Source organism: Sinocyclocheilus anshuiensis, unplaced genomic scaffold (genome assembly GCF_001515605.1).
Source record: "Sinocyclocheilus anshuiensis isolate Anshui unplaced genomic scaffold, SAMN03320099.WGS_v1.1 scaffold1301, whole genome shotgun sequence".
Taxonomy (NCBI): Eukaryota; Metazoa; Chordata; class Actinopteri; order Cypriniformes; family Cyprinidae; genus Sinocyclocheilus; species Sinocyclocheilus anshuiensis.
Genome location: NW_015551135.1, coordinates 646954 through 672046, shown reverse-complemented (window position 1 = coordinate 672046; position 25093 = coordinate 646954). Strand labels below are relative to the sequence as shown.

The 25093-nt window shown below is 37.3% G+C and overlaps 1 protein-coding gene across 1 annotated transcript in view; it reads right to left on the bottom strand.

Annotated features, from left to right (window-relative positions):
- LOC107663214 (teneurin-1-like) overlaps positions 1 to 25093 on the bottom strand; it is a 223480-nt gene that overhangs the window by 39624 nt on the left and 158763 nt on the right. The window contains 12 exon segments of the mRNA XM_016453389.1: positions 1891 to 2152; positions 3117 to 3236; positions 5139 to 5355; positions 6751 to 6897; positions 7032 to 7061; positions 8142 to 8327; positions 11323 to 11523; positions 13733 to 13927; positions 14536 to 14637; positions 14770 to 14980; positions 18371 to 18579; positions 20931 to 21080. Of these exon segments, the coding sequence (XP_016308875.1) occupies positions 1891 to 2152; positions 3117 to 3236; positions 5139 to 5355; positions 6751 to 6897; positions 7032 to 7061; positions 8142 to 8327; positions 11323 to 11523; positions 13733 to 13927; positions 14536 to 14637; positions 14770 to 14980; positions 18371 to 18579; positions 20931 to 21080 (2030 nt within the window).

Here is a 25093-nt window from a genome sequence, read left to right as displayed (position 1 = left end):
GCCTCTTGCATCTTATTAAGTACCTTCAATCCAGTTGCTGTACTTAATCGTAATTATTCACATAACTTTATTTTGACATTTTATTTCATGTGTAATGGTTTTAATACCATTCAAAAGTTTAGGGTCAGTAAGAGTTGAAATATTTTCGAAAGAATTCTCTTATGCTCACCAAGGCTGCATTTATTTGATCTAAAATACAGTAAAACAGAAAGATTGTGAAATATTATTACAATTTAAAAATAACTGTTTTCTATTTTAATATATTTCAAAATGTAATTTATTCTTGTAATGATTTGTCAGCAGCCATTACTCTGGTCTTCAGTTTCACATGATCCTTCAGAAATCATTCTAATATGCTGATTTGGTGTTTAATTATTATTATCAATGTTGAAAACAGTTGTTCTGCTCAGTATTTTTGTGTAAAATGTGAGACTTTTTTCAGGATTCTTTGATGAATAGAAAGTTCAAAAGAACAGCATTTATTTGAAATAGAAATCTTTTGAAACATTAACAATATGTCTTTACTGTCACTTTTCATCGAGTTAATGCATCCTTGCTGAATAAAAGTATTCAATTAAAAATGAATCTTTTGAATCATAATGTAAAACTGAATGAAGGCTTATCTTCAAAATAAAAAACTAAAGTTAGCTTTCACACACGTGCATAGAGACCCTCACCGTGTGCCTGCACTAGCCCCGTGACCTGCTGTCCATAGATGTCGGTTTTATTCCAGGAGAAAACATAAATGAGGTTTGGAGCTGCAGGAAATGATTTCAGAAGCTGCCGACCCTGGACGGCCACAGACAGATGGACTTTGGCCAAGCCTGACGGGAGGGTGGAATGGGTCAGAACCACCCTCAGGAGAGACCGATAGCCTGGAGCTCTGGAAGAGAGGTAGCTTAACTTCAGAATAGTAGCAGGGATAACCACCTCCTCTTGGACCGCCTACAGAGAGAAAGAGACAGAAGCAGACATGCAGACGCAAAGAACAAAGATGAATTTGGCAGAGGCACGGTTAGAGTGAGAGAAATTAATTGTATTTCTATTTACTGCATGCACTTTCCATACAGAACAAAACCCGAGCCAATGACCGTAATGCTGCCAAATAAATGTCCCATAAACACAGGTTGCAGTTCTAACAGCCTACAGACACACACAAGCTTTGTTCCAAAACTGAGTGAGCTGTCTCGCTGTCTACTGCCTACATAGGCTACTGCCCTCCAAGACAGCATCTTAACTGAAATGAATTCTCATGAGGGACTGATTTGAAACGCTCTACATAAGCAGGACTGTGTGAAAATGACCAAAAAAATCCCTTGATTTCCCTTGATATTGCAATTACATTGTTAATACCAGAAATAAAAATACTTGTTTTTGTGTGGGCAACTGAAAGTTATATTGTGTCTGTGGGCTACACATCTAATTTTAGCTGAGAACTGTGTTCCTGAATTACTTGCTGTTTTATTCATCAGTCAACTTCAGAGAGTCTGTTTTCTTCAAACATTGAGTAAATTATACACTCAAAGTGAGCAACGCATCAATATTAGAACGTTCTCATTATATTATAATCAACAAAGGTGTCAAGTTTACACAGTTTCACGCAACTGAGATTTGGACTCTTGCGAATGCTCACTTTATAATTTAAAAAAATGTCTACACTGCAGAAAATTTATTTTTACACTGTGTTTATGCCTTGTTGATTATAATAGGAACATTCTTCTTTTTCTAGCACCAGCTCGCAGTTTATATCAGCTATTACAGGTCTAACACTGCAAGCGAGCAGTTTCATGTGTCACATAAATAGAGTTGAAGTATACAAGTGGTACAGTCTCATAGCATGTGGCTAAGATATTGCATCCAGTGTTTTCTCAGAGTGAATGTGTCTTGCACCTGTAGTTCAGGTAGGACAGTTCCTCTGTCCTCACAGTCAGCGGCGAATCGCGGGAGGGGGGCGGAGAGAACAATGGCGTGTGGACTGATCAGGTTTTTCAAGTCACAGACAGGTGGTTTGGACTCAGCTCTTTCCATAAAAACACGGTCCAGGACCATGAACTGGTTCCAGGGAAGCCAGACAGACCGAATCTGGGACAAAAACGGGGCTCGCTGGAACAATAGAGTCACAGAGATTCCGCCCACTGCCAGAAGATCAAAGCTAGTAGGAAAAACAAAAATACAAACACACTTAGAAACAAAGGTTTACCGTTTTTCCATCCAGTTAATATACAAGAGTGTGTGTGTATGTATACAGGACGTATACTGTATGCTATAAATATATAGCTTTTATTTGTAAAGTTTGGGGTTGTTAAAATTTGTTAATGACATTAAAAGAAGTCTCCTATGCTCATCAATGCTGCATTCATGTGATCAAAAATACAGTAAAAATTTAAATGTTGTAAAATATTATTACAATTTGATATAGCTCTTTTCTATTTCAATATATTTTCAAATGTCAAAGCTGAATTTTCAGCAGCCATTACTCCACTCTTATGTGTCACACAATCCTTCAAAACTCTTTCCAATATGCTGATTTGGTGCTCAAGTAACATTTCTTATTATTATCCATGTTGAAAACTGTTATACTGTTGAATAATTTTGTGGAAACCATGATTTTTTTGTCAGGAGTCTTAAAACATGAATGTAAATAGAACAGCATTTATTTAAAACAAATTTCTGTAACATTGTAAATGTCTTTACTGTCACTTCTGATCAATCTAATGCATCCTTATAAAGCAATTATTCGTTTTCTTTAAAAAAATCTTACTGGCACTAACTTTTGAACGTGTATTTGTGTGTGTGTGTGTGTGTCCACTTTATAATATTTATTTTATAATATTTTAATTATAATATTTTAATATTTAAAAATAAGGAAATATTAATACTAAGAAGTTCATGTTAAATAATTTTTTTAATTCAGCTAGCAGTGTGAGACTTTTGCCTCCCTCTGAATGTACAGAAAGAATAGAGTATATATACAGGGCCTATACAACAAGCAGAACATATATAGTACACTTCATAAATAGGAAATATACAGGAGAGGTTAATAAAGCGTCTACAGTGTGTGTTAGTGCATGTTCTATTACGTCGTTCTTTACACAGTGTATAAGAGTGTGTGTTACCTGCCATCCTGTCGGCTGAGCGTGTATCCATATTCAGGGTTATGCTGAAACGTGACGTTCACACCAACGAGAGGAGCTCCATCAGAGGCCAAAACCTGACCTCGAATTACACACACTCGACTGCACAGAGAAAAAGAGAGAGAGAGAGTCATTGCAATAGAATCCAAAGGATCCATCAGGAGAGATCGAAACTGAGAGAGGAGCACTCTCTTTTCAGTAATCAGAGAAAAATATAATACATGCTTCAATCGATTCTAAACTTCCTCAAACTAGATGATGACGACAAAAATCATTTTGGAAGATTATTTTTGGGGTGAGTCAAACTGCTCAGAGCAGCTAGCTGTTATTGTATCAGCATATCAGAGCCTGAGGAACAGTTCACACGCACTAATGAAACACTTGAACGCATTCATCTGTGTATGGACATATTTATGGACCCAACATCACCATATCATAACACTTCCTTTTTCATTTTCATTGTTCATTATTGCATTTAATGTAACTTCAGACTGTTTGGTTGTTTTAAACACATGTACTGCCTTAGTCCTTCAAGTTTTGGACAAAACTGTAGTCCAGGGGTCAGCAACCATTTTGTCACAAAATGCCATTTTTAATTTTCCTAATTAATCACTGTGCCCCCAACCCCCATAAGTCACACTTTAGTTTGGGGACCAATGCTCACTATTAACTAACTATTAACTATGACTTTTGCCTCAATAAACTCCTAATTTGCTGCTTATTGATGGTTAGTAAGGTATTTGTTAAAGGGATAGTTCACCTTCAGTTGCTGGTCCCCATTGACTTCCATAGTATGGAAAAAAACACTATGCAAGTCAATTGGGCCCAGCAACTGAAAAGACCCCCAACCCCCATTTTATCTATCTATCTATATATATATATAAAAATTTTATAAGCAATATAAATATCTCAGAAATCAGAATTACCTTGATAAATTAGCATTATTAGCATGGCATATTGCCGGCAGCTATATCACCCTGTAGCCCAAGACTGGTTACCCACTGAAGCTAAGCAGGGCTGAGCCTGGTCAGTATCTGGATGGGAGACCTCCTGGGTAAACTAGGTTGCTGCTGGAAGAGGTGTTAGCGAGGCCAGCAGGGGGTGCTCACCCTGTGGTCTGTGTGGGTCCTAACGCCCCAGTGTAGTGACGGGGACACTATACTGTCAACAAGCACAGTCCTTCGGATGAGACGTTAAACCGAGGTCCTGACTCTCTGTGGTCATTAAAAATCCCAGGATGTCTTTTGAAAAGAGTAGAGGTGTGACCTCGGCATCCTGGCCAAATTTGCCCATTGGCCTCTGATCATCATGGCCTCCTAACAATCCCCATATCTGCTGATTGGCTTCATCACTCTGTCTCCTCTCCACCAGTAAGCTGGTGTGTGGTGGGTGTTCTGGCGCACTATGGCTGCCGTCGCATCATCCAGGGGGATGAGGAGATACCCCCTGACAATGTAAAGCGCTTTGAGTGCCTAGAAAAGAGCTATATAAATGTAATGAATTATTATTATTATTATGATTGTACTATCAAAATTACTTTGAAAAATGTGCAGTCCATGATCTATTTCTCCCAAATAACTCCAGACAGTTTGACCTTGTTTTTTTCCCCTTTTCCAGATTTACTGTTTGTGCAGTATCATTTCAATTTTGCAAGTGAATGAGGATGTCAGAATAGATGCAGGCTGGTGGCTTAAACGGCCAGTCAATGCTGTCAATCGTGACCAAAGTCTGAACTAAAAAAAGATGTTGCACAGTCTGCCTTTACTTCTACCCAAAATTTCAGTGCGATCACACAACAATTATACAAAAAAATAATAAAACAAGTGTCACAGTTTTAATAGGAAATCATGTGCATTTAAATACGGTCACAATCATGCTAACAAATCTTTGAGTATCTGGGAAAGATCATGATCAAGTGCTGATTTCCCTGTAATAAGATTATGTATGCATGTGTGTTGTCTGAGCATGAGCATGCGCTAATATTTGCAGGTGTGTGTTTATCACCTGCTGTCAAATGGCAGGTCTCCTGGAAGTATGTGTGTTGTGTCCCGACCAATGAGGAATCGCACACGGTCGAAGAACTGACATGAAGGGCGTGGCTCGAAAGGGGCATGGCTCTGCTGGATGATGTCACGTGGGTCAGGCGAGCCTTGGCACAGCGGGGTGCTCACACACACCTGCTGACTACAACAGTCTGGGTCGACACAGTCCATGAGACCATCTGACATACACACACACACACACACACACACACACACACTTTACATGCAGAGACATGTAGCCTTGATGCAGCTTGCCCTTGCTCCGCATGTGTCTGTGCGCGTGATCTCATTTGTCAGCTCCATTAAAGGGGATCTGTGTTTTTAACCTCCCACAGGAGAAAGTCTCAGAGAGAATAACCCAGAAACCTCTCTCACACACACTCACACATGTTTACTTGCACACTTTAAAGAGGACATGGGTATTTTAGACTTTTATTGTTTTTTTTTTATAATCACAACAGACTCACCTTAACACTACCTTTAAAAGAAAACTTTTTCTTTTGTGCATTTTTACAATTCTTCTTAGCAGTTGTTTTTTTATTTTGAATATATATTTTTCAGTTGAGCATGTCACCAAAGGGAGTTTTTGTAAGATTTAGCCAACTCATGTGGACAGTTTTGCACCAAAAATATAGCTAACTGAACTCACATCAAAAAAAAAAAAATAGTAAAACAGCAATATTATGAAATATTATCCCAATTCAAAATATCTGTTTTCTATTTTAATATATTTTAAAATGTATTTTATTCCTGTGATGGCAACTTTGAATTTTCAAAAGCCATTACTCTTTAGTGTAACATGATCCTTCAGAAATGATTCTAATAGTCTGATTTGATGCTCAAGAAACATTTCTTATTATCAATGTTGAAAATGCTTGATGCTTAATATTTGTGTCCAACAAAATAGATGTCTTTATTGACAATTTTGATCAACTGAATGCATCACTGCTGAATACAATTATAAATTTCTTTAAAGGGGTCATATGATGCGATTTCAATTTTTCCTTTCTCTTTGGAGTGTTACAAGCTCTTGGTGCATAAAGAAGATCTGTAAAGTTGCAAAGACTAAAGTCTCAAATCCAAAGAGATATTCTTTATAAAAGTTAAGAGTCAACCACGTCTACCTAAAACGGCTCGTTCTAACACGCCCCCACATGTCTACGTCACGATGTGGGAAGATTTGCATAACACCGCCCAAATGTTCACGCAAAGAAAGAAGGCATAACTTTTATTCTCACTGTAGTATTGTTGCTGCTGCCGCCGCCATGTCGTGAAGGCGCTGTGTGTTTCGTTGTGAAAGCCGAAGGCATAGAGGAGAAACAATAATGTACAGTATGTGGAAAATAATGTGTTTTTTGAACCTTAAACCACATAAACACATTTAATTACACCAAATACAAAAAATAATGTTATTTTTAGCAACATCAAAAAACTGACCTTAAACTTTTGAACGTTAGTGAAGCTAGTCATGCTTAGAACAATACCTTTGTGAGTATGTGTCTGTTAACCTAAAGCTAAATTCATCCCTGCTATATCTGTCAACCACACAGATCATCTTCTGTAGGGTTCTTTACCGTTGTCATTATCTTTACTGTCATTGCACTCTGTTTCCATGACGACATTACAGCCTGGCCCGCTCCATCCTGACTGGCACACACAATGCCAACCGCTCTGCTCCAGCGTACAGCGTCCATTACCGTTACACAACCCTGGACATGCATCTAAGGGAGAGAGACAGCACATCCACAATCACAGCATTCTTTCTTCAGGCCTTGAGTAAAATTGTTCCGATAAAAGACATCACAAAAAAGTCATCTATTCATTCCGTCATTCACTCTATCACACATACACTTACCTTTATCAAACAGATCCAGGTAATGTGCTGCTGAAAGAGTTATAAAATGAAAGACAGAGAGAACAAAAAGGAGAAATTACATTGGAGACTTACTTAAGTGTGTATGTGCATTGGTGTTTTTTTTTTAAGTGTCCCTGTCGTTTGCTGCCTTAAGCGTATATTTGTCCCCTGAGTTTCACAGACTGTTTTCATCATGAGCGCCACAATTAAAGGAACACGCTTTGGCTCGGAGGAGGAAAACAGAAGGAAAAAGAGGAAGAGATAGAGACGGACAGAAAGAGAGAGACTGTTTAGTTTATACATCATCTACCAGGCAAAAAAACCACGGCTCCATGTTAGTTCAGCGTCAGCTGATAAAAAATGCACAATGCTTGTCAAATTACTGCAAAAAATGGTTGAAAAGGCAAATAATCATCAAGATATGATATTTACAAAGTGTCATGAGCATGATTTCAAAAGATTGCCAGTGAAAATGAAGATAGTTTTTTATGCTAATGTGTTAATCAAATGTGACACCCCCCTGTCAAAGGGTTGGAAAAATATCGGATAAATTTCAAGACTGAAATGAGATGTTACTTAAAAAAAAAAAGTATTAAGGCCTATTCATGTGAAGAACAACACAAAAAAGTATTGTGAGAAACAAACAATTTTACAAGTTAAAACTATTCACACAGTGCAAAGCAACTGGTGCCAACGATTCCACATACAACCCATACAATATATATATATTTATTACTATATATATACTTATTCCTGTGATGTCAAAGCTAAGTTTTCAGCAGCCGTTACTCCAGTCTTCAGTATCACATTGGTCCTTCAGAAACCATTTTAATTTTAAATTTGGTGCTCAAGAGACATTTCTTTCTATCATCAATGTTGAAAACAGCTGTGACAATTTTTTGATGAATACGAAGTCCAAAAGTACAACATTTATCTAAAATCAAAATATTTTGTAGCATTATACTGTAAATGTCTTTATTAGTAATTTCTTTCAAAATAAAATAAAAAAATCTTACTGACTCCAAACATTTGAGTTGTATAATAGTATATATAATATTGTCCAATATTGTCATATAATAGCATAATACAGTTAGTGTCATTCGGACATACCAATAGTGCAGTGCTCTCCCTCCCAACCAGGCTGACAGACACACTGTCCATCCCTGCAATCTCCATGTTCTTCACAGACTGGTTGGCACGCCTGTTTGTCACAAGTGGTCCCCTCCCACCCCTCCTCACATTGGCAACGCCCAGCAACACACACACTATGGGTGCTGCAGGGAACGGGGCAAACCTCTGAAATAAAAGAAAGCGACAGAGAGAAAAAGACATTTGTTATCATTACCATTCATTAAAATCTACACTTGGTCAGTTTTTGTTTATGTTGCTGCTGCTTCATCACAGTGGTCTTTGGATTTTATACTGACACCTATTGCATGCACAAAGTACTGCATGTTCATTAAATCTTGCCACTTCACATGAAAGCTGTTGATCGTTTGTTGTCTTTATTTTTGTCTGTTTTCCTCCATTTCGTACTAAATATACAGTATATGGACATTCTTGAAATCAATCCAGTGATTTTTTGTGTGTTGTTGGTGGATCATGCTAGTTCACAGCTGGCTGCTGTACTGCACCATGACCGCTGAGAGCTCACATCCTGCTGTGGTTATATCTTGAACGGAGGAATTTAGTGGTGTGGTCATGTGTTCACACTCTGCACTTGACGTCCCAGCGTTTTTTCCTCAATCTGTGGCATGGCTGCTGCCAGTCGTCACGGTTTGTTTCATCGCTCCAGTAGGGACTGCTTATTTGGACATTTTCACTCATTCTGTTTGGACTGTCTGGCGCATTGCAAACAATCTGAGCACACTGGGGTACTATATATACAGTAAACTTGTTATTCTTTGCCGTATATAAGTGCCCATAAATGGGTGACCCACTCTGTGTAGATTACATCAGATTTTTCCTAGATGACTTATGACTTCAGTCTTTATCATTTTGTTCAACACTTTTTTTGACTGAGTACACCTGAGTACAATTGTGAGGAAAAAGTGTAAAAAGAGGAGAAATTCACACACATTCTCTCCTCTCCATCTACGGCCTGCTTTATCACACCAGCCTAGACTGTCTGATTGTTACAGTGGTTCTGCATTCAAGACAGTTTAGCATGGTTTCATGACAAAAAAACCTTTAAGGCAGGATCTAGAAAAAATCTGATCATGATTAAACCAGAAAAATGAACAAAAACAATTTTTAAAGTTTGGGCTCCGCTGTTAATAGTGTTCATCGTCTGTTTTATTACGTCTTAAATTGATTTTTCTGTACATTTCTGCCATATGTACATTAACTGACAGTCACCACTGATAAGCTACCACTAAATATTGTAGAAACTTAATTTGCTGTAAAGTTGCTTTGCAATGATTTGTATCGTGAAAAGCGCTGTACAAATAAACTTGACTTGACTTGACTTGACAAAAACAATTTCCCTGAACTAGTAAGACATCTCTGCTCTCTGGCCCTCAGACAGAATGGCTTTGTCTTCACGTGTACTTACAGGATTCGTGACGGGTCAAACTGAGATGACAGATTTTCATATCTTAAAAGTCACTTAAAATCAGCTGCCACATTTCTCCTCTGTAACTGCAGCACTGAGCATTGAGTTTGGACAGCCTCTCCTCTGTCTTTCTCACTCCTATGGCCCTCTATGTCTCGTACCGTTCAAAACAAATTATCCTTGCTGCACATCGGACGAGAGTTCTTCCTCTCAATCGCACGTGAGATATAAATGTCTGGAAATGACAGGAAGGGCATTAAACCGGAATGTTTATTAATATACACATTATCAATTAAACTGCTCTGCCGTGGAAACAGCCAGTTTGATGCTGTAATATTCATATGCATTTTGATAAATATTGCAGTGTGATAATCTAATATTTAATAAATGCTTTCATATTCTAGCCAGTGGCCAAAAGGCAATGAGTTACAAAATCCTGTCGATCTTCCAGATGAGCAATCTCTTTGCAATAAAAAAGTGTTCTTATTTAAGTATCATCATTGTTAACCAGGAAATGATGAAACTGGTGGCACGTTCCATGAACAGGGTACAAAATAGGCCCTGAAACGCTCACACAACAAGAAGTTCCATTTTCAACAAATTGTACAGTGAAAGGAGCTGTTTAACCTTCAGAATATATCGATTGTCAACCTCAGGAGTGGTGTCAGACTAAATATCACAAAAGTTGTTTTATTTTCTCTTCATTTTATATGAGGTCTACAATTTTTGCAACCTTGTAAAATTTGGGACATGTTTAATACAGTTTGTTAAATTTTATAGCAATAAACATTAAATAAACATCCAACTTTAAATAAACATCCAAGGTTGCAGATTTACCCAAAATTATGTTATCACTCAGTTGGTGCTAGCTAGTTTAGGACCAAATGGTAGCTTGTGGTTATTATTAAACTTTTAGGATCCATAGATTTTTAACATTTTTCTTACAATAACTTACAGTAACAAGGTTAAATGGTTGAGCTTGATGAATGCAGCCAGCATGGCATTTACTGAGAAAGTCAAGTGAGATTATTTAGTTGTCCTCCTGTCCCGCTGTAGAAAGGGATGGGAAACACATTAAAAATATTAATAACTAAAAAAGGTTTATACTGAATTAATGATGACATTTTGTGATTTTAATTGTAGGATACTGTTGCAAAAGCCAAGACCTTGAAGGTGTGACGGGCCAAAATGTTTCTAGTAAATCTGAAGCGCACAACTAGCTACTCTCCATGTTAGTTCTTGCATGAAAAAATATGACATTTAGGCCTCTAAAGCTTTTAAAATAGTAATCGGATACCAAAGTGTACCGTACTCATGGAAAGTGCCCAGTATATATCATGCATTTAACTGCAATCCTCTCCCTCCATCTGTAAAACACAAGGAAATTCTACAGTCCAACAGGCTTCATTTACAAGATGCACAGTCAATCAGACAATAAGAACGAATCCACTTTCTCTCTATTAAAGAAAGTACATTCCCCTTTTGCAATACATATCACATTGCAATTAAAAGCTGATCCATACTACTGCACATAGGGCCCTGCTTTACTCTGTCAGACAGGAGCAGAACTGGATTTGGAGTTTTGGGGTCAATGGTAACTGAATCAAACTAAAATCAGAGACTTCTGAGTGTGAGACGCATGACCAAAGGATGAAAAAGCACTTTCAAGACTAGAATTACAAATGATACGATGAAAGGAAAAAGCCTGCATGTCTGTACGTTTTGACTGTTACTCACCCACGGAGCAGTCGTCACCACTCCATCCCTGTTCACACACACACCCCCCTGTCTGGGCTTGGTACGTTCCATGACCTGAGCATCGTTCTTTACAGGCAGGAAGTGCCGTCTCACAGCTCTCACCTCCCCAGCCTGCGGAACACACACACTCACCGCGCACACACACACCACGACCTGAGCACAACGGGTCCACGCAATCCACTGCAAACACATACATGCACACACAACCAAACACACACAGAAATAACAGATTTATCCATGAACATTTAATTACAGGTGCATGTAGGATGTATGTGCATATAAAGCCATATTCAGACAGAACTGGTTTTCCCTGAGGAAGTTTGGAAAATTGGGGCTTCACCGTTGTACTTCATGATTTTAATCCCATTCGAATAGAGTTTTTCTTCGCACAACTCGCATAGAAATTGCAGTGCAAATTACCTCTGAGACATCTAATCCCATCCGGATCGGAAAGCGTGTGATTGCAGTATATTATTGTTTTCACAACGCATCTTCTCATATATTTTGACCTACGTCAAACACCATAATTACAGCAGAATTTCTTGTGCTACCTAATGCATCTTCATTATGGATTTGAACCATTTTGCATTCGATCTGGGTAGAATAACACTTGAGTGCTATACTGGTAAGCGAGACAGATAAGCTGATGATCACTGAATAAAACAAATCATTCATTTAAATACTACGATGTGTGTACAAAAATGTATTTTTATTTTAGGTTTCATGAAGATTAAATTTAACACTGTTAATAAATTATTACTGTTTTTTAACTGAGCACAAGATGACAACCAAGATACACAGTAAAGGCACAATTAAATATCAATATCAGTTCGCATATACCCAATATCTGTCACGTCCTTGGACTGTTTTGTGTGTGTTTTCCCTCCCCATGTGCTCCGTGACCCAGTTCCTCCTGTGTCTAATAAGTAATGCTGTGCACTTGTGTTCCTCCCAATTCCCTTGTTATGTCATGTATAAGAGTTCCTGTCTGTGCATTCCTCATTTGTCGGGTCTACAAGTTATGTTCACATGTCATTCTCCCTTCCCCTTGTGTAAATGTTGTAAAAGAATCAGGTGTTTACTTAAATGTTCCTCTTCAGGAACTCGAGCTGCGTCGGAAAACGCTAGGGGAACGCCCTTCAGCGTGACCGGCTCTGAACCTCGTGTGTAATCAGACCAATAGATGGGCGAGACGTCACGGGCGGGTGACGTAATGACCAGGAGGCTATAAAAGCACGTGCGGTGAGACCAGCGTCAGCTTTTTGTCATTCAGCAAGCGCTCTGTGTGTGTGTCAGTCTGATATCTGTTTGTGAGTCTGGCTGCGTCCAACGTGATACCTATTGGCCTGCTGTACATGAGACCCCTACAGTGGTGGCTCAAGACCAGGGTGTTCTCCCCGAGGGGAAACCCGCTTCGCATGATCAAGGTCACGTGGCGATGTGGAGGAAACCTTGGTTCTTGTCTCAGGGCCCGGTGCTGGGAGCTCCTTGTAGCCGCGTAACGCTAGCGACGGACGCGTTCCTCACCGGTTGGGGATCGGTCATGTGTGGCCACCCTGATGCAATAATTGCATGCCAATGTGCATTGGCTCGTTTAGTTTACACTCGAAGTAGATTGGTCTATCGAAGCCATATCCCCAATTCGTCGGTCACGACGTGACTCGTAGTGACCGACTGAAAGGGAACTATGGTTACATACGTAACCTGAGACGTTTTCCTTAATCGTATATATTATAATTAGATTAAATAATCTCTATTGGGTCCGTCAGTACATGAAATGGGCATCCTGTTAATAATCCTAACTCAAACGTCATTTAGAAAATGAATTCTGTCTGAATAGTGCTTAAGACAGAGGCAGAGAAGGTGAAACATGAAAACAGCACAGTCAGAGAGAGTTCATAACAAAAAAGAACAAGATACAAATACATGTAAATTCCAATTACAACAGCAACAATATGTTCACTTCAGTGTGTCTGTGTGTGTGTGTGTGTGTGTGTGTAGATGGGGAAGGTGTCTGATGGAAAAGCTAATTTGGTGGATGGATCTACATGGGATTAAATTGAGTCTCTCTCTCTGTAACTCTCTCTGTCTCTCTCTCGTTCACTGAAATGGCAGCAATGAATTTTCAGCTTAATGGTTAGGGGAGAAAGTATGTTTAAAATCCAATTACAGGACATTCATCATAAACAAGCCGTGGAGATAGACTAGTAGCTCTGCACGCACACACGCACTCGCACTCAGCATGATGGTCATGTTGCAGATGAGGGTTATTTGCACTTCAAACTCAAATCTTTCTATCTAAAAATGAATCTAGTCCATCAAAAGCTGAAAATGTTTTAATGAATGTGTGTGTGTGTGGGGTGGGGGTGGGGGTGAGAGAGACCTGTACCTTGCTCACAGTTGTCACCCTTGAAAGCAGGAGCGCAAACACAGATTCCGTTGACACATTCTCCATTGTTTGAACAGGTAGGATCGATACACTGGCCTTCCTCCACCTCACACTCCGCCCCCTTCCATCCAGTGTGACACACACACACACCTTTCTCGTAATCGCCATTACCACTACACAGCACTGGGCAAGAATCTGAAATATACAAACAAAATCATAAATAATCAGATCTTTGTAACACTGCGTAACTGTAAAACGGTAATACTGTGTGAAAAAAAAATCCCTGTTCACACTAAGAACGATAATTATAAAGACTACTGTAACGATGACTATATTAGTGTCCACACCAATGCACGATAATGTTCTGTTTATTTAAAGAGCGTGCTGAAGTTACGTCGTCTGCCGCTTTAAATGCTTGAGCTCTTTAAAGCAGGATGGATTCTGATTGGCTTCATATCACTCTGCAAGTGATTCCAACTATATCGTTCCTCTGTGCTGTCATTGTTATAGTTGTGGTGTGAATTCTTGCTATTTTTTTTTTAAACATTTAAAACATATGCATTTTTATAGTTACAGTCCTGGGAGTGAATGTGCCTCTAGGCTTAGTTCGACTGCAATGTTGTTTGATGACTTTAATGTACAGATAAAATGTTGAGTAATTATATCATATATTGTGATTATATTGTGTATTTGTGAATAACTGTGATCATGTTGTGTATATTATGTGATTATATATATTATTTTGATAATACTGTGTATCATTGTGTGATTATGATGATGTGTATTATTGTGCTAAGTTGTACCTTTTGAACAATCTGGCCCCAGGAAGCCAGTAAAACAGTGACAGTGTCCAGCGACACACTCTCCGTTACCGTTACAGTTAGTGAGGCAACCATCTATTGTTTCTGAACACACAAACACAACAAAATTCACTGCATAATTAAATAATCCTGAAGTCATGTACCAATTTATTTTGTGTATTGATATCAATAATTGAAATTAAAAGAAATAAAAAACAATAATTGTTGTGCTCTCACCTATGGGTGTGCTGTACACCACCACCTGTTCCATCTTGCGACCGTCATTATAGAAGGCCAGGTACCAGGTGCCTACATCAAGGTATTCCACAAAGCCCGTCTCCTGCAGAGCAGACACCAGCAGACTTCGCGGAGGAGGGTTTGGAATTTTGACATTCCGGGAATCCTGCTTAATCAGCTGTCTCCCATCCAGCAACTTCACAAAGTCAAACTGGAAAAAAAAGACATACAGTTATTTGTGTATCTAATCTAAATTGTGTTAAAAAAGAACATAGCACAGATCGACAGTTGAATTCATGCCCTTGGCACTGACCGTTCATAACTTGGTGCTCTGTGTCTCAGTATCGCTCTATACTTTACCCTATGTCTCTGATGTTGATGCTGCCAACCTTGGCATAGTCCGCGAAGAAAACAAGCTCCTATTTATATGTCCAATACTTGCCAAAACATGGATCCTACAGAACTGGAAAAAGTAAATCAAGTATATCCACCCAACAGTGGAAACAACCACGCTACATTACATTCATCTAGGGAGTGTGTCTGGCAAACCCTCTGAATACCTTGAAGTCTGGCAATCTATTTTTAGATACATTAATTTAAAAGCATGACACCAAACATATTCATTATCTGCACCTGTAGGAAGTCTCCACAGGGTTAATGCATGGCATCCCATATATCTTCTTGTTCTTTTAATGAGGAAAAAAAACAAACAAACAGAAAATTAGAACGAATAATAAGAATAATGAGTAGTGAAAAATAAATAAAATGAACTAAAGAAGTATTAATTAGTAATTGTAAACAAAAATTAATACATTGTAAAATGTAAAATTAAGTAAAGCAGAAGTGTGAACAAATAAAATATCTGTAGTGCAAAATAAAATAAAGTAAAATGAAAGACGGTTACAATGTGGAGTAAACTTAGTGGCAATTAACTTCATTAAATGTAAACAAAAACAATGAATTATACAATGTAAAATTAAGTAAAACAAGTCCAAATAAACAAATACTATTAAGAAATAAAATGAAACATCAGTAGTGCAAAAATGATCAAAAACAAACAATATGAACAAATAAAAAATAGTAGTAACACAAAATAAAATAATAATAAAGCAAACCAACAAAGCAGCCGTTAATAAGAACCAACAAAAAGTAATAGATTTAACAATGTCAAATTAAGTAAAACAACAGTGTGAAAAAGTTATGTAAACAAATAAAATAAAATATCTGAAGTGCAAAATAATATAAAATTAAATACAGCAACAGTGCAGAGTAAACTAAAAAAGTAGCAGTTAACCTAGTTAAATTTAAACAAAGGAATAAATTATACAATAAAAATTCAAACTAGTACTGCTAAGAAATAAAATGAAACATCTGTAGCACTAAAAATGAAAAATAAGACTCCATTGGGCTGAAGGGTTCTGAGCACAACAAGTACCAGTAGCATTTCCATTCACTAACGGTGGAAAAGCTCTGTAAATGTTACGCTGCTAATGGTATTAAGCATGTGTATCTTCCGCACGCTCATTTGCTCCCTACCATGACTAACGTGTTATTGGTGGGCATAAACTAAGACCGATCCCCTTCCCATGCATCAACATCCACACACACATCAAAGAAACAGGCCTGCAGTTTGAGCAAACGCGGCCAGACATGCTAACATTCACACATACAGAGTCCAGATCAAGTCGGGAGTCACTGCAAATATGAGACGTTTACATCCAGGCGCTTACAGCTCACCATCTGTGCTCGCGTTACTCAGCCTGCTATCAGTATATCTGTGTTCAGTGTCTGTCTCATCACCTCACACCACTGTGTCACTTCCATCCTGTAAGTGGGATGAATCTATCTCCAAGGAAACTGGAAAAGATATGCGGCGCGTGTGTCTTTCTGTCTGTATTTGGGAGGGATTGCCAGTGTTTAGACAGAGCTGTTACAAACATCAGAAACATCAATGAGCGGCGTTCTCCGAGGCACTACAGAACCCTCTGGCTATAATGAGTCCCTCTCCTCCTCCGGAGTCACTCTGGAAGCAGTGGAGGCACTGAAGCCCTATCGACTGTAATGACTCTCACGCTGACAGGCAGGAGCCAGCAGGGCAGCAGTTGCACCAGAGCCCCACTGCTTTTAATGACAGCCAGAGAAACTGAGGAACGATCGTGGGAGCCGCAATGGAGTTGACAGTCTCAGTGCAGTAGTGAACTGTCAGGCCTCAGTGAACACACACACATGCAAACTCGCACTCGCGTACACTGAAGTAGAACCGCGGAAGCTGTGGCAGTGTAAACATCTCTATTCAGACACGCACACACAAAAGAAGGCTTTTCATAAAGCAGGAACAATTAACCGTCTTCTTGCTTTGCCTCCGCCTACATATGAAAGCCCGTATGCAAATGAGGTGAAAACGAGAAGCCTTAAATTGAATTACACCGGGCTCTAATTTCTTGAGCAAAGTGAACAGTTAATCTCGGATGATATCCTGAATAATGAGATGTAATTAGCATGTTGGGGTCGTCTGAAGCACCTCGTTAGATACGCTCCTGATCCTTCTTGTTATCTGCCAGTCATAACAATATGTACTTAGAAAACGTTTACCAACAAGAGCAATCATGACAAAACCTGGGCACTCCCTTTCAAACACACACCAATACAAACACGCACACACACACACACATTCTCTCTCTCTCAAATGCCATCTTACACAAACACAATTATTTGTAAATTATTACTTTATTTGAAAATGTCTGTATTTGTGCACATTTTTTACATTGTAGGACAAAGGAATCAAAACACAGGGGTCTCAAGATTGAACTACTTTTAAACTTCACACGGCTCATGGTGTGAGATGCAGGCGATTAATGTTTAATAATCTGTAAATAAAATACGGAATATATTTTGAAAGCCACTTTCATCATTTCTACTCAGTGCTTTACTCGTTTGCCACAGTAATGTCATGTCAAGTCACATTTATTTATATAAAGCTTAGCACAGTTCAAATTGTTTCAAAGCAGCTTCACATTAATGTTGTAAAATTCATCATGAAATAAATTCAATTTCAGCTGTAAAGCAGCTGTACAGAAGACAACAGTGTCATTATTCAGCTCAGTTTACTTCAATGTTGTTTCACTTAAGTTCAATAACTGTCAATGTACAAAGTTCATCAATTAAGAAATGTTCAGTTCAGCTATAAGCAGCTTTACAGAAGGCAACAGTGTCATTATTCAGCTCAATTCAGTTCAATAACAGTGTCGATTGTTGCAAAGTTAGTGTCATTATCCAGCTCAACTCAAGTTTTGTTCTCATCCCGAGTGTGACAGTGTGGTTAAATCGATAATATTACTTAATATTAATTGTCTTTTAAACCCCAACTGAGTAAGCCCAAGGCAAAAATGGCAAGGAACTCTTTAAATTATCTTCATTTAGGGGCTCTTCTTTGCAAATATCAATATGTGATTAATTTATTGTAATTAATTTGACAAAAATCTTTAGTAGATTAACAGCCATATTATAAATATATACACAATAACACATGAAACAATGTGTTTCTCTCTTAAAGAAAGAACTTTATGTTATATTTTCTGTATTTGTGTTTGCATGTGATTACCTGCGTGTGAGTAGGTGGTATATTCCTCCTGCCGTAGATGCCCAGCAGAGCATCCCGCGTGAGTGAGATGTTGAACTTCACATACTCGGGGTGGTGAACCGTAATGTGAAACCTCCAGAAGAGTCCAGGAGGAATGGCCTGGACCAGCTGTGTCCCGACAGCCACCTCTCCCCTCTCTATCACCTTGCCTCGCTGAACCACCTCTTTATCTGTCAAGCAAAAAAAATAAATAACATAACATACGTCCAATTTCCTTGATTTATCCAGAGAGACAAAAGAAATAATAATAATTGATTGGACCAAAGGTTTGCCATGTGGAACTGTAACATAAGCTTTAAAAGTATTAGTTTATGCCATGTATTCAAGTCATTCCAAACCTGATTTTCTTTCTTCCAGGGAATACAAAAGCAGACATATTCAAAGATATTCTGGTTGCTCTTTTGTATGCATTTACAATGAACAGGCTTTCAGGCTTCAAAAAGAACACAAAAGCACCATTAAAGTCTCATTAAAGTAGTCCATATGACACAATATTCCCAGTCTTACATTCCATATGATAGTTTTGTGTGAGAAATAGACTGAAATATTGTACAGGTGATTTTACAGTGCTTTTTTGTCAATTTGAAGCTTGACTGGCCCAGTCCTCATTCATTTTCAGTATGCGAAAAACTGTGGTCAGGATATTCTTTACAAATGTACCTTTTGCACTGCACAGAAGACAGAAAGTCATAAAGGTTTGGAACATGAGGCAGAAAAAATAACACCAGATTTTTAAAAAAAGTGAACTGTTTATTTAAATTTATGTGATCATGTAAAAAAAAATCCTCTAAAATCAAGTAGATGACAAAAGCTTACACTTAAATTTAGCTTTACGATGATAGCTGTTAAAGACTGAAAATGATGCAACCAAGCTCAGGTTCTCTGATGGACAGTCATAGAAAGGTTGTAGATGTGAAAAGTACAAAAAACAGTGCCTGAGGGCTTTTCAATTAATCCTGCCTCTGATGTTATCAACACAGACTTCTCCATATCTTCTTTAGTGTCAAAAAGAATGATGTATTTTTCAGAGGCTCAGTTGATGTGAATCAAAAGTGATCATCTGCAGGACTCTTTGAAAAGCTCAGCTGTCTAGAGTCAAATTCAGGTGACTGCAAAGATGAAACGGCACCTGCCGCATCGAGTAGCGGGACTGAAACCCTTATGGACTCTCAGGTGTGAGGTTATTTACATTAGCTTTGATAGAACAAGCACACCTGTGCATTAATACGTACATGCACAGAAAAACCGGGGTAGTGCAGCCTAGTGGTCAAAGATCTGTTCTAGACAACCAAAGAAATTGTAGGTTTGAGCCCTGCAAGGGCAATCCATGAACTATTATCACTGTGCCCTTGAGCAAGACGCTTAACACCTGAGGTAAGTTGCTCCAGGGGGAACATCCTTGCATCATAACATGAAGACATCGGGTAGAAGTCACTGAAACAAAGGGGGCTAAAGGGCCCCCATAGCAAAACCTGTCTTCTCTCTTGTCCTAAAATATGACTACCAGAAAACTATGACTATATTTTATTTAATTAAATATTGATAGAACAACAATGTGTAAAAACTAATAGTAAAAAGGCTATATTGATAGAGAGAAGATTTAGAGGAAAGACAATAGCAAATGAAGACAAGAAAGTAGTTCAAGTATTTGTCAGCATTTACAAATACATTTTAATATAGCAATAAATAAATAAATAAATGCTGTTTTTGAACTTTCTATTTTTCAAAGAATTCACAAAAATATTAAACAACACAAATGTCTTCATCATTGATAATAATAATAAACATTTCCTCCGCACCAAATAAAAATATACAAATTAAATTATATTTACATGATATATATATATATATATATATATATATAGTCATTTTAAATTGAAATAATATTTCACAATATTACTGTTTACCGTTATTTGAACAAAAAAAGTCTTACCAACTCCAAACATTTGAATGGTAATATACATAGATTATTTAGGACATACAAATTATCTGTTTGTTTAATTACTTTTGGCATTTTATAGCCTCCTGTAATATTTGTTTTACTATATGAATGACATAAATCTTGGAGCTACAGTGTAAACACAGGCACAAATCCCATTTAGATACTCTACCCTACCACTTGATCAGGTTATGCAGATAAATATTCTATTCTACTTGATTCTGTTCTATTCTATGAACATGGCAAAACAAACTCCAATAAACAAGGACACTTTCTTTAATTTGCACTTGATCAAACTATACAAATACAAACACACATCACGCTTAAAAAAAAGACCTCATAATCTCAGGGGTTATCTGAGAGAAAATAATTTACTGTTGTGTACTGCCATTAATTAAATAGCAAATAAACTCTGAATGAATGAATACACACACACACACATCCTCTCTTGGCTCATGCTTTAGGCAAAGACTTGACATTTAGGCACACTGTGTGAAACACTGAATTGACATCACACTGTATAGAAATCTTATGTTAGATGACGTAGCACCCACACACACACACACACACACACACACACACCTGGCTGTGTGGTGTTGAGTCCTGGCAGGTGGATGGGAGTGAAGGCGAAATCGGCTCCCGGTAGAGGCTGATCATCTTTACTCATACCATTCTCATAGAGCTCTCCTTCCACTCGCTTCAGATGCCACGGCAACCCCAGCAGATGAACGACTGCAGAATGATAGAAGGACAGATAAATTGAATAATAGATAATAATAATAATATATACAACAGAATAGAAAAGACATATTCATGTAGTATGAACATATTTTAACACCTTTGCCATATTAAAGTCGATAGATAGATGGATAGATAGATAGATAGATAGATAGATAGATAGATAGACAGATAGATAGATAGATAGATAGGATGATCGTCAGAATGATAAATAGAACAATAGAACGATAGATAGAATGATAGAATGATAGATAGATTAATTACACCTGACACAGACAAAATTGCATGTTAATTGTGCACCGAAAATATTTACAGCATGTACAAGCAAATACAGCATGTTTTTGAGGGATTTTCATATTTTAAGAATGAAAGTCTAGTTCTTAGCTAAGGGTAAACCAATTAAACATGGTAAAATTTTTCAAGAAAATTTCAGGTGACCTTCATAAAAAACAAAGAAAAAGGTGATACAGAGGAGTAAAAAAAAAAAAAAAGTGGCCAAAGTTAAAAAAAACATCCATTGTTAAAAAGTTTTTATTTATATAAATATATATATATATATATACAGTCAAACCAAAAATTATTCAGACACCAAATATAATTTTTGATATTGTTATACTAGTGGGTGTTGGACACTATTGTTCATTTATGTAAGTGAGGATAGCAAAATAAAGTAAACTGTGATGTATTATACTCAAAAATTCTTCATACAGTGGACTACCAGTAAAATTGATAAAAATTTGGGATCAAGAATTATTCAGACACTTTGACCTGACCATGTTATTAGATTAGATAGATTAATTATACCTGACACAGACAAAATTGCATGTTAATTATGCACCGAAAATGATATTAGAATATTGTATTACACATTATTCAGTATATTACTTGTTACATACAATACTGTTCGTCTCTAGCTATGTTTTTTTTTTTCATTTATGTGAACGAGATTGTGCACACATACATTTAAGGTCCTCTCTTATCCCCTCATCTCTTGAATGTGTGTGGAACGCTGCAGAGGATTCTGGGAGTGGAATATAAATCGCTCAGGTGGCATTTTATGATCTCCCAGCAGTGAAAGGCCTTTGGCACATGGTAATGACTTCATCCTAATTACAGCCAATAATAAGGACAAACTCTCATTCTGCTCACCTCAGGGCCCCTGATACCAGCTATCTCATCATGCAGTTTCCCTCTCTCTCTTTCTCCCGTACGTGTGTGTGTGGGATTTCAGTCGATCAGGGAAATGAGGTGAGAAGATATACTGACGAGTTCTGGAACGGTGAGTGAAAATCAGGTTATTCTGTCAGCTAGTTTCTCCCTCTCATTCCCTCCCGTTCCTCAGGCGTATAGGAAGTCGCGTGTGGGTTCATGCGCACGTGTGCACGTCGGGCTCAGCCGTGAGGAGGCGTCTTTACGAGCCATAAAGAGGGATTGGTGTCTCAGCGGGGAGCTGGATCTACATGATCTTCTCCTTTATATCCCCCTATTCACCCTCATCTCTCTCTCTCTCTCTCTCACATACACATACAGTAGCTGCCATTGGCTAAATGACAGATCACCCCAAGCACTGCAGATCAGCTTTAACACAGAAACAAACAAGGTCCAGAGTTCAGTAAAAGAATGGACATAAAATCTTACTCTTATGGTCCCGTTCACACCTGAAATTAACATGTTTTTGGAGATCGGCTCACAATCGGATAGCACTTGATCACATTGTGATTGATACCTATTTTAGAGGTGGCCAAAGACAGATTCTGACACGGCTAAAATAATACAGATGTTGCACAACAAATAACCACTTTGATGGCCTGGGATATAAATTTTCTGTGTAGTTTTTTTCCATCCATACAATATTTTAACACTTTGTATCTTTAATGTGACATTGATATCATAACTTCTGTTGTAAAAGCTCTTTTAGCCTTACCAAGTGCTGTGTTGCAACTTGTTCTTTTTATTCTGCTCTCAAAATGTGAAAAAGACAACAGATATTGCACTCTTGCGATCTGCTCACCCAATTTAATGAACAATATTCCATGAATTATTTCTCTGAACTACACTCAGAATCACTTGTTTCTCTCAGTTTCTCTCAGATCCTTACTCATGTCTCTCTCCTGGTTGCAGGGGTGCTTAAAAACATTTTTCTTCACTTGGAATCTCTATCTAACACCCTTTAGTGTGGAAATGTTTCTGAAGTATAACATACCTATACATACATGACCAGTGAATTCTGTCATCTTTCCTTTCCCACCATAGAGTCATTTCCACCACTTAAATTAATATTATACCCAACAATTCTTCATACAGTGGACTACCAGTAAAATTGATAAAAATTTGGGATCAAGAATTATTCAGACACTTTGACCTGACCATGTTATTAGATTAGATAGATTAATTATACCTGACACAGACAAAATTGCATGTTAATTATGCACCGAAAATGATATTAGAATATTGTATTACACATTATTCAGTATATTACTTGTTACATACAATACTGTTCGTCTCTAGCTATGTTTTTTTTTTTCATTTATGTGAACGAGATTGTGCACACATACATTTAAGGTCCTCTCTTATCCCCTCATCTCTTGAATGTGTGTGGAACGCTGCAGAGGATTCTGGGAGTGGAATATAAATCGCTCAGGTGGCATTTTATGATCTCCCAGCAGTGAAAGGCCTTTGGCACATGGTAATGACTTCATCCTAATTACAGCCAATAATAAGGACAAACTCTCATTCTGCTCACCTCAGGGCCCCTGATACCAGCTATCTCATCATGCAGTTTCCCTCTCTCTCTTTCTCCCGTACGTGTGTGTGTGGGATTTCAGTCGATCAGGGAAATGAGGTGAGAAGATATACTGACGAGTTCTGGAACGGTGAGTGAAAATCAGGTTATTCTGTCAGCTAGTTTCTCCCTCTCACACACACACACACACACACACACACACACACACACACACATAAAATAAATAAAAAATAAATAAATAATAATAATAAAATAAAAAAAATAACAATAAATAAATTACACAATAAATATGTTTAAGGTTTAAATATTTTAAAAAAACATACATTAAACACAGTATTAAATAAAAAACTATTAAAATCATTAAATGCTCTTCAATTATTTAGATCAATATAATTTTTTTGTGGGATTTTCATATTTTAAGAGTAAAAGTCTGGGTATTTGACAAGCGTAAAACAATAAAACATGGTAAAAAATTCTAATATAGTTTTTAAAATGGTCTGAAGTTCAAGAAATATCCATTGGTAAAAAGTACAGTTTCATTAAAATTATTTACCCAGTTCATTAGAGTTCATGCCTTTGTCCAGTGTGGTGGAAATGACAACATACAAATATTAATAGATTAAGTGACTGACACCACACACACACACACACACACACACACACACACACACACACACATAAAATAAATAAAAAATAAATAAATAATAATAATAAAATAAAAAAAATAACAATAAATAAATTACACAATAAATATTAAAATGGTTTAAATATTTTAAAAAACATACATTAAACACAGTATTAAATAAAAAACTATTAAAATCATTAAATGCTCTTCAATTATTTAGATCAATATAATTTTTTTGTGGGATTTTCATATTTTAAGAGTAAAAGTCTGGGTATTTGACAAGCGTAAAACAATAAAACATGGTAAAAAATTCTAATATAGTTTTTAAAATGGTCTGAAGTTCAAGAAATATCCATTGGTAAAAAGTACAGTTTCATTAAAATTATTTACCCAGTTCATTAGAGTTCATGCCTTTGTCCAGTGTGGTGGAAATGACAACATACAAATATTAATAGATTAATAAAGTAATTTATTTTAAACAAATGTATATATATATATACAGTCAAACCAAAAATTATTCAGACACCAAATATAATTTTTGATATTTTTTACTAGTGGGTGCAGGACACTATATTTCATTTATGTAAGTGAGGATAACAAAATAAAGTAAACTGTGACATATTATACCCAAAAATTCTT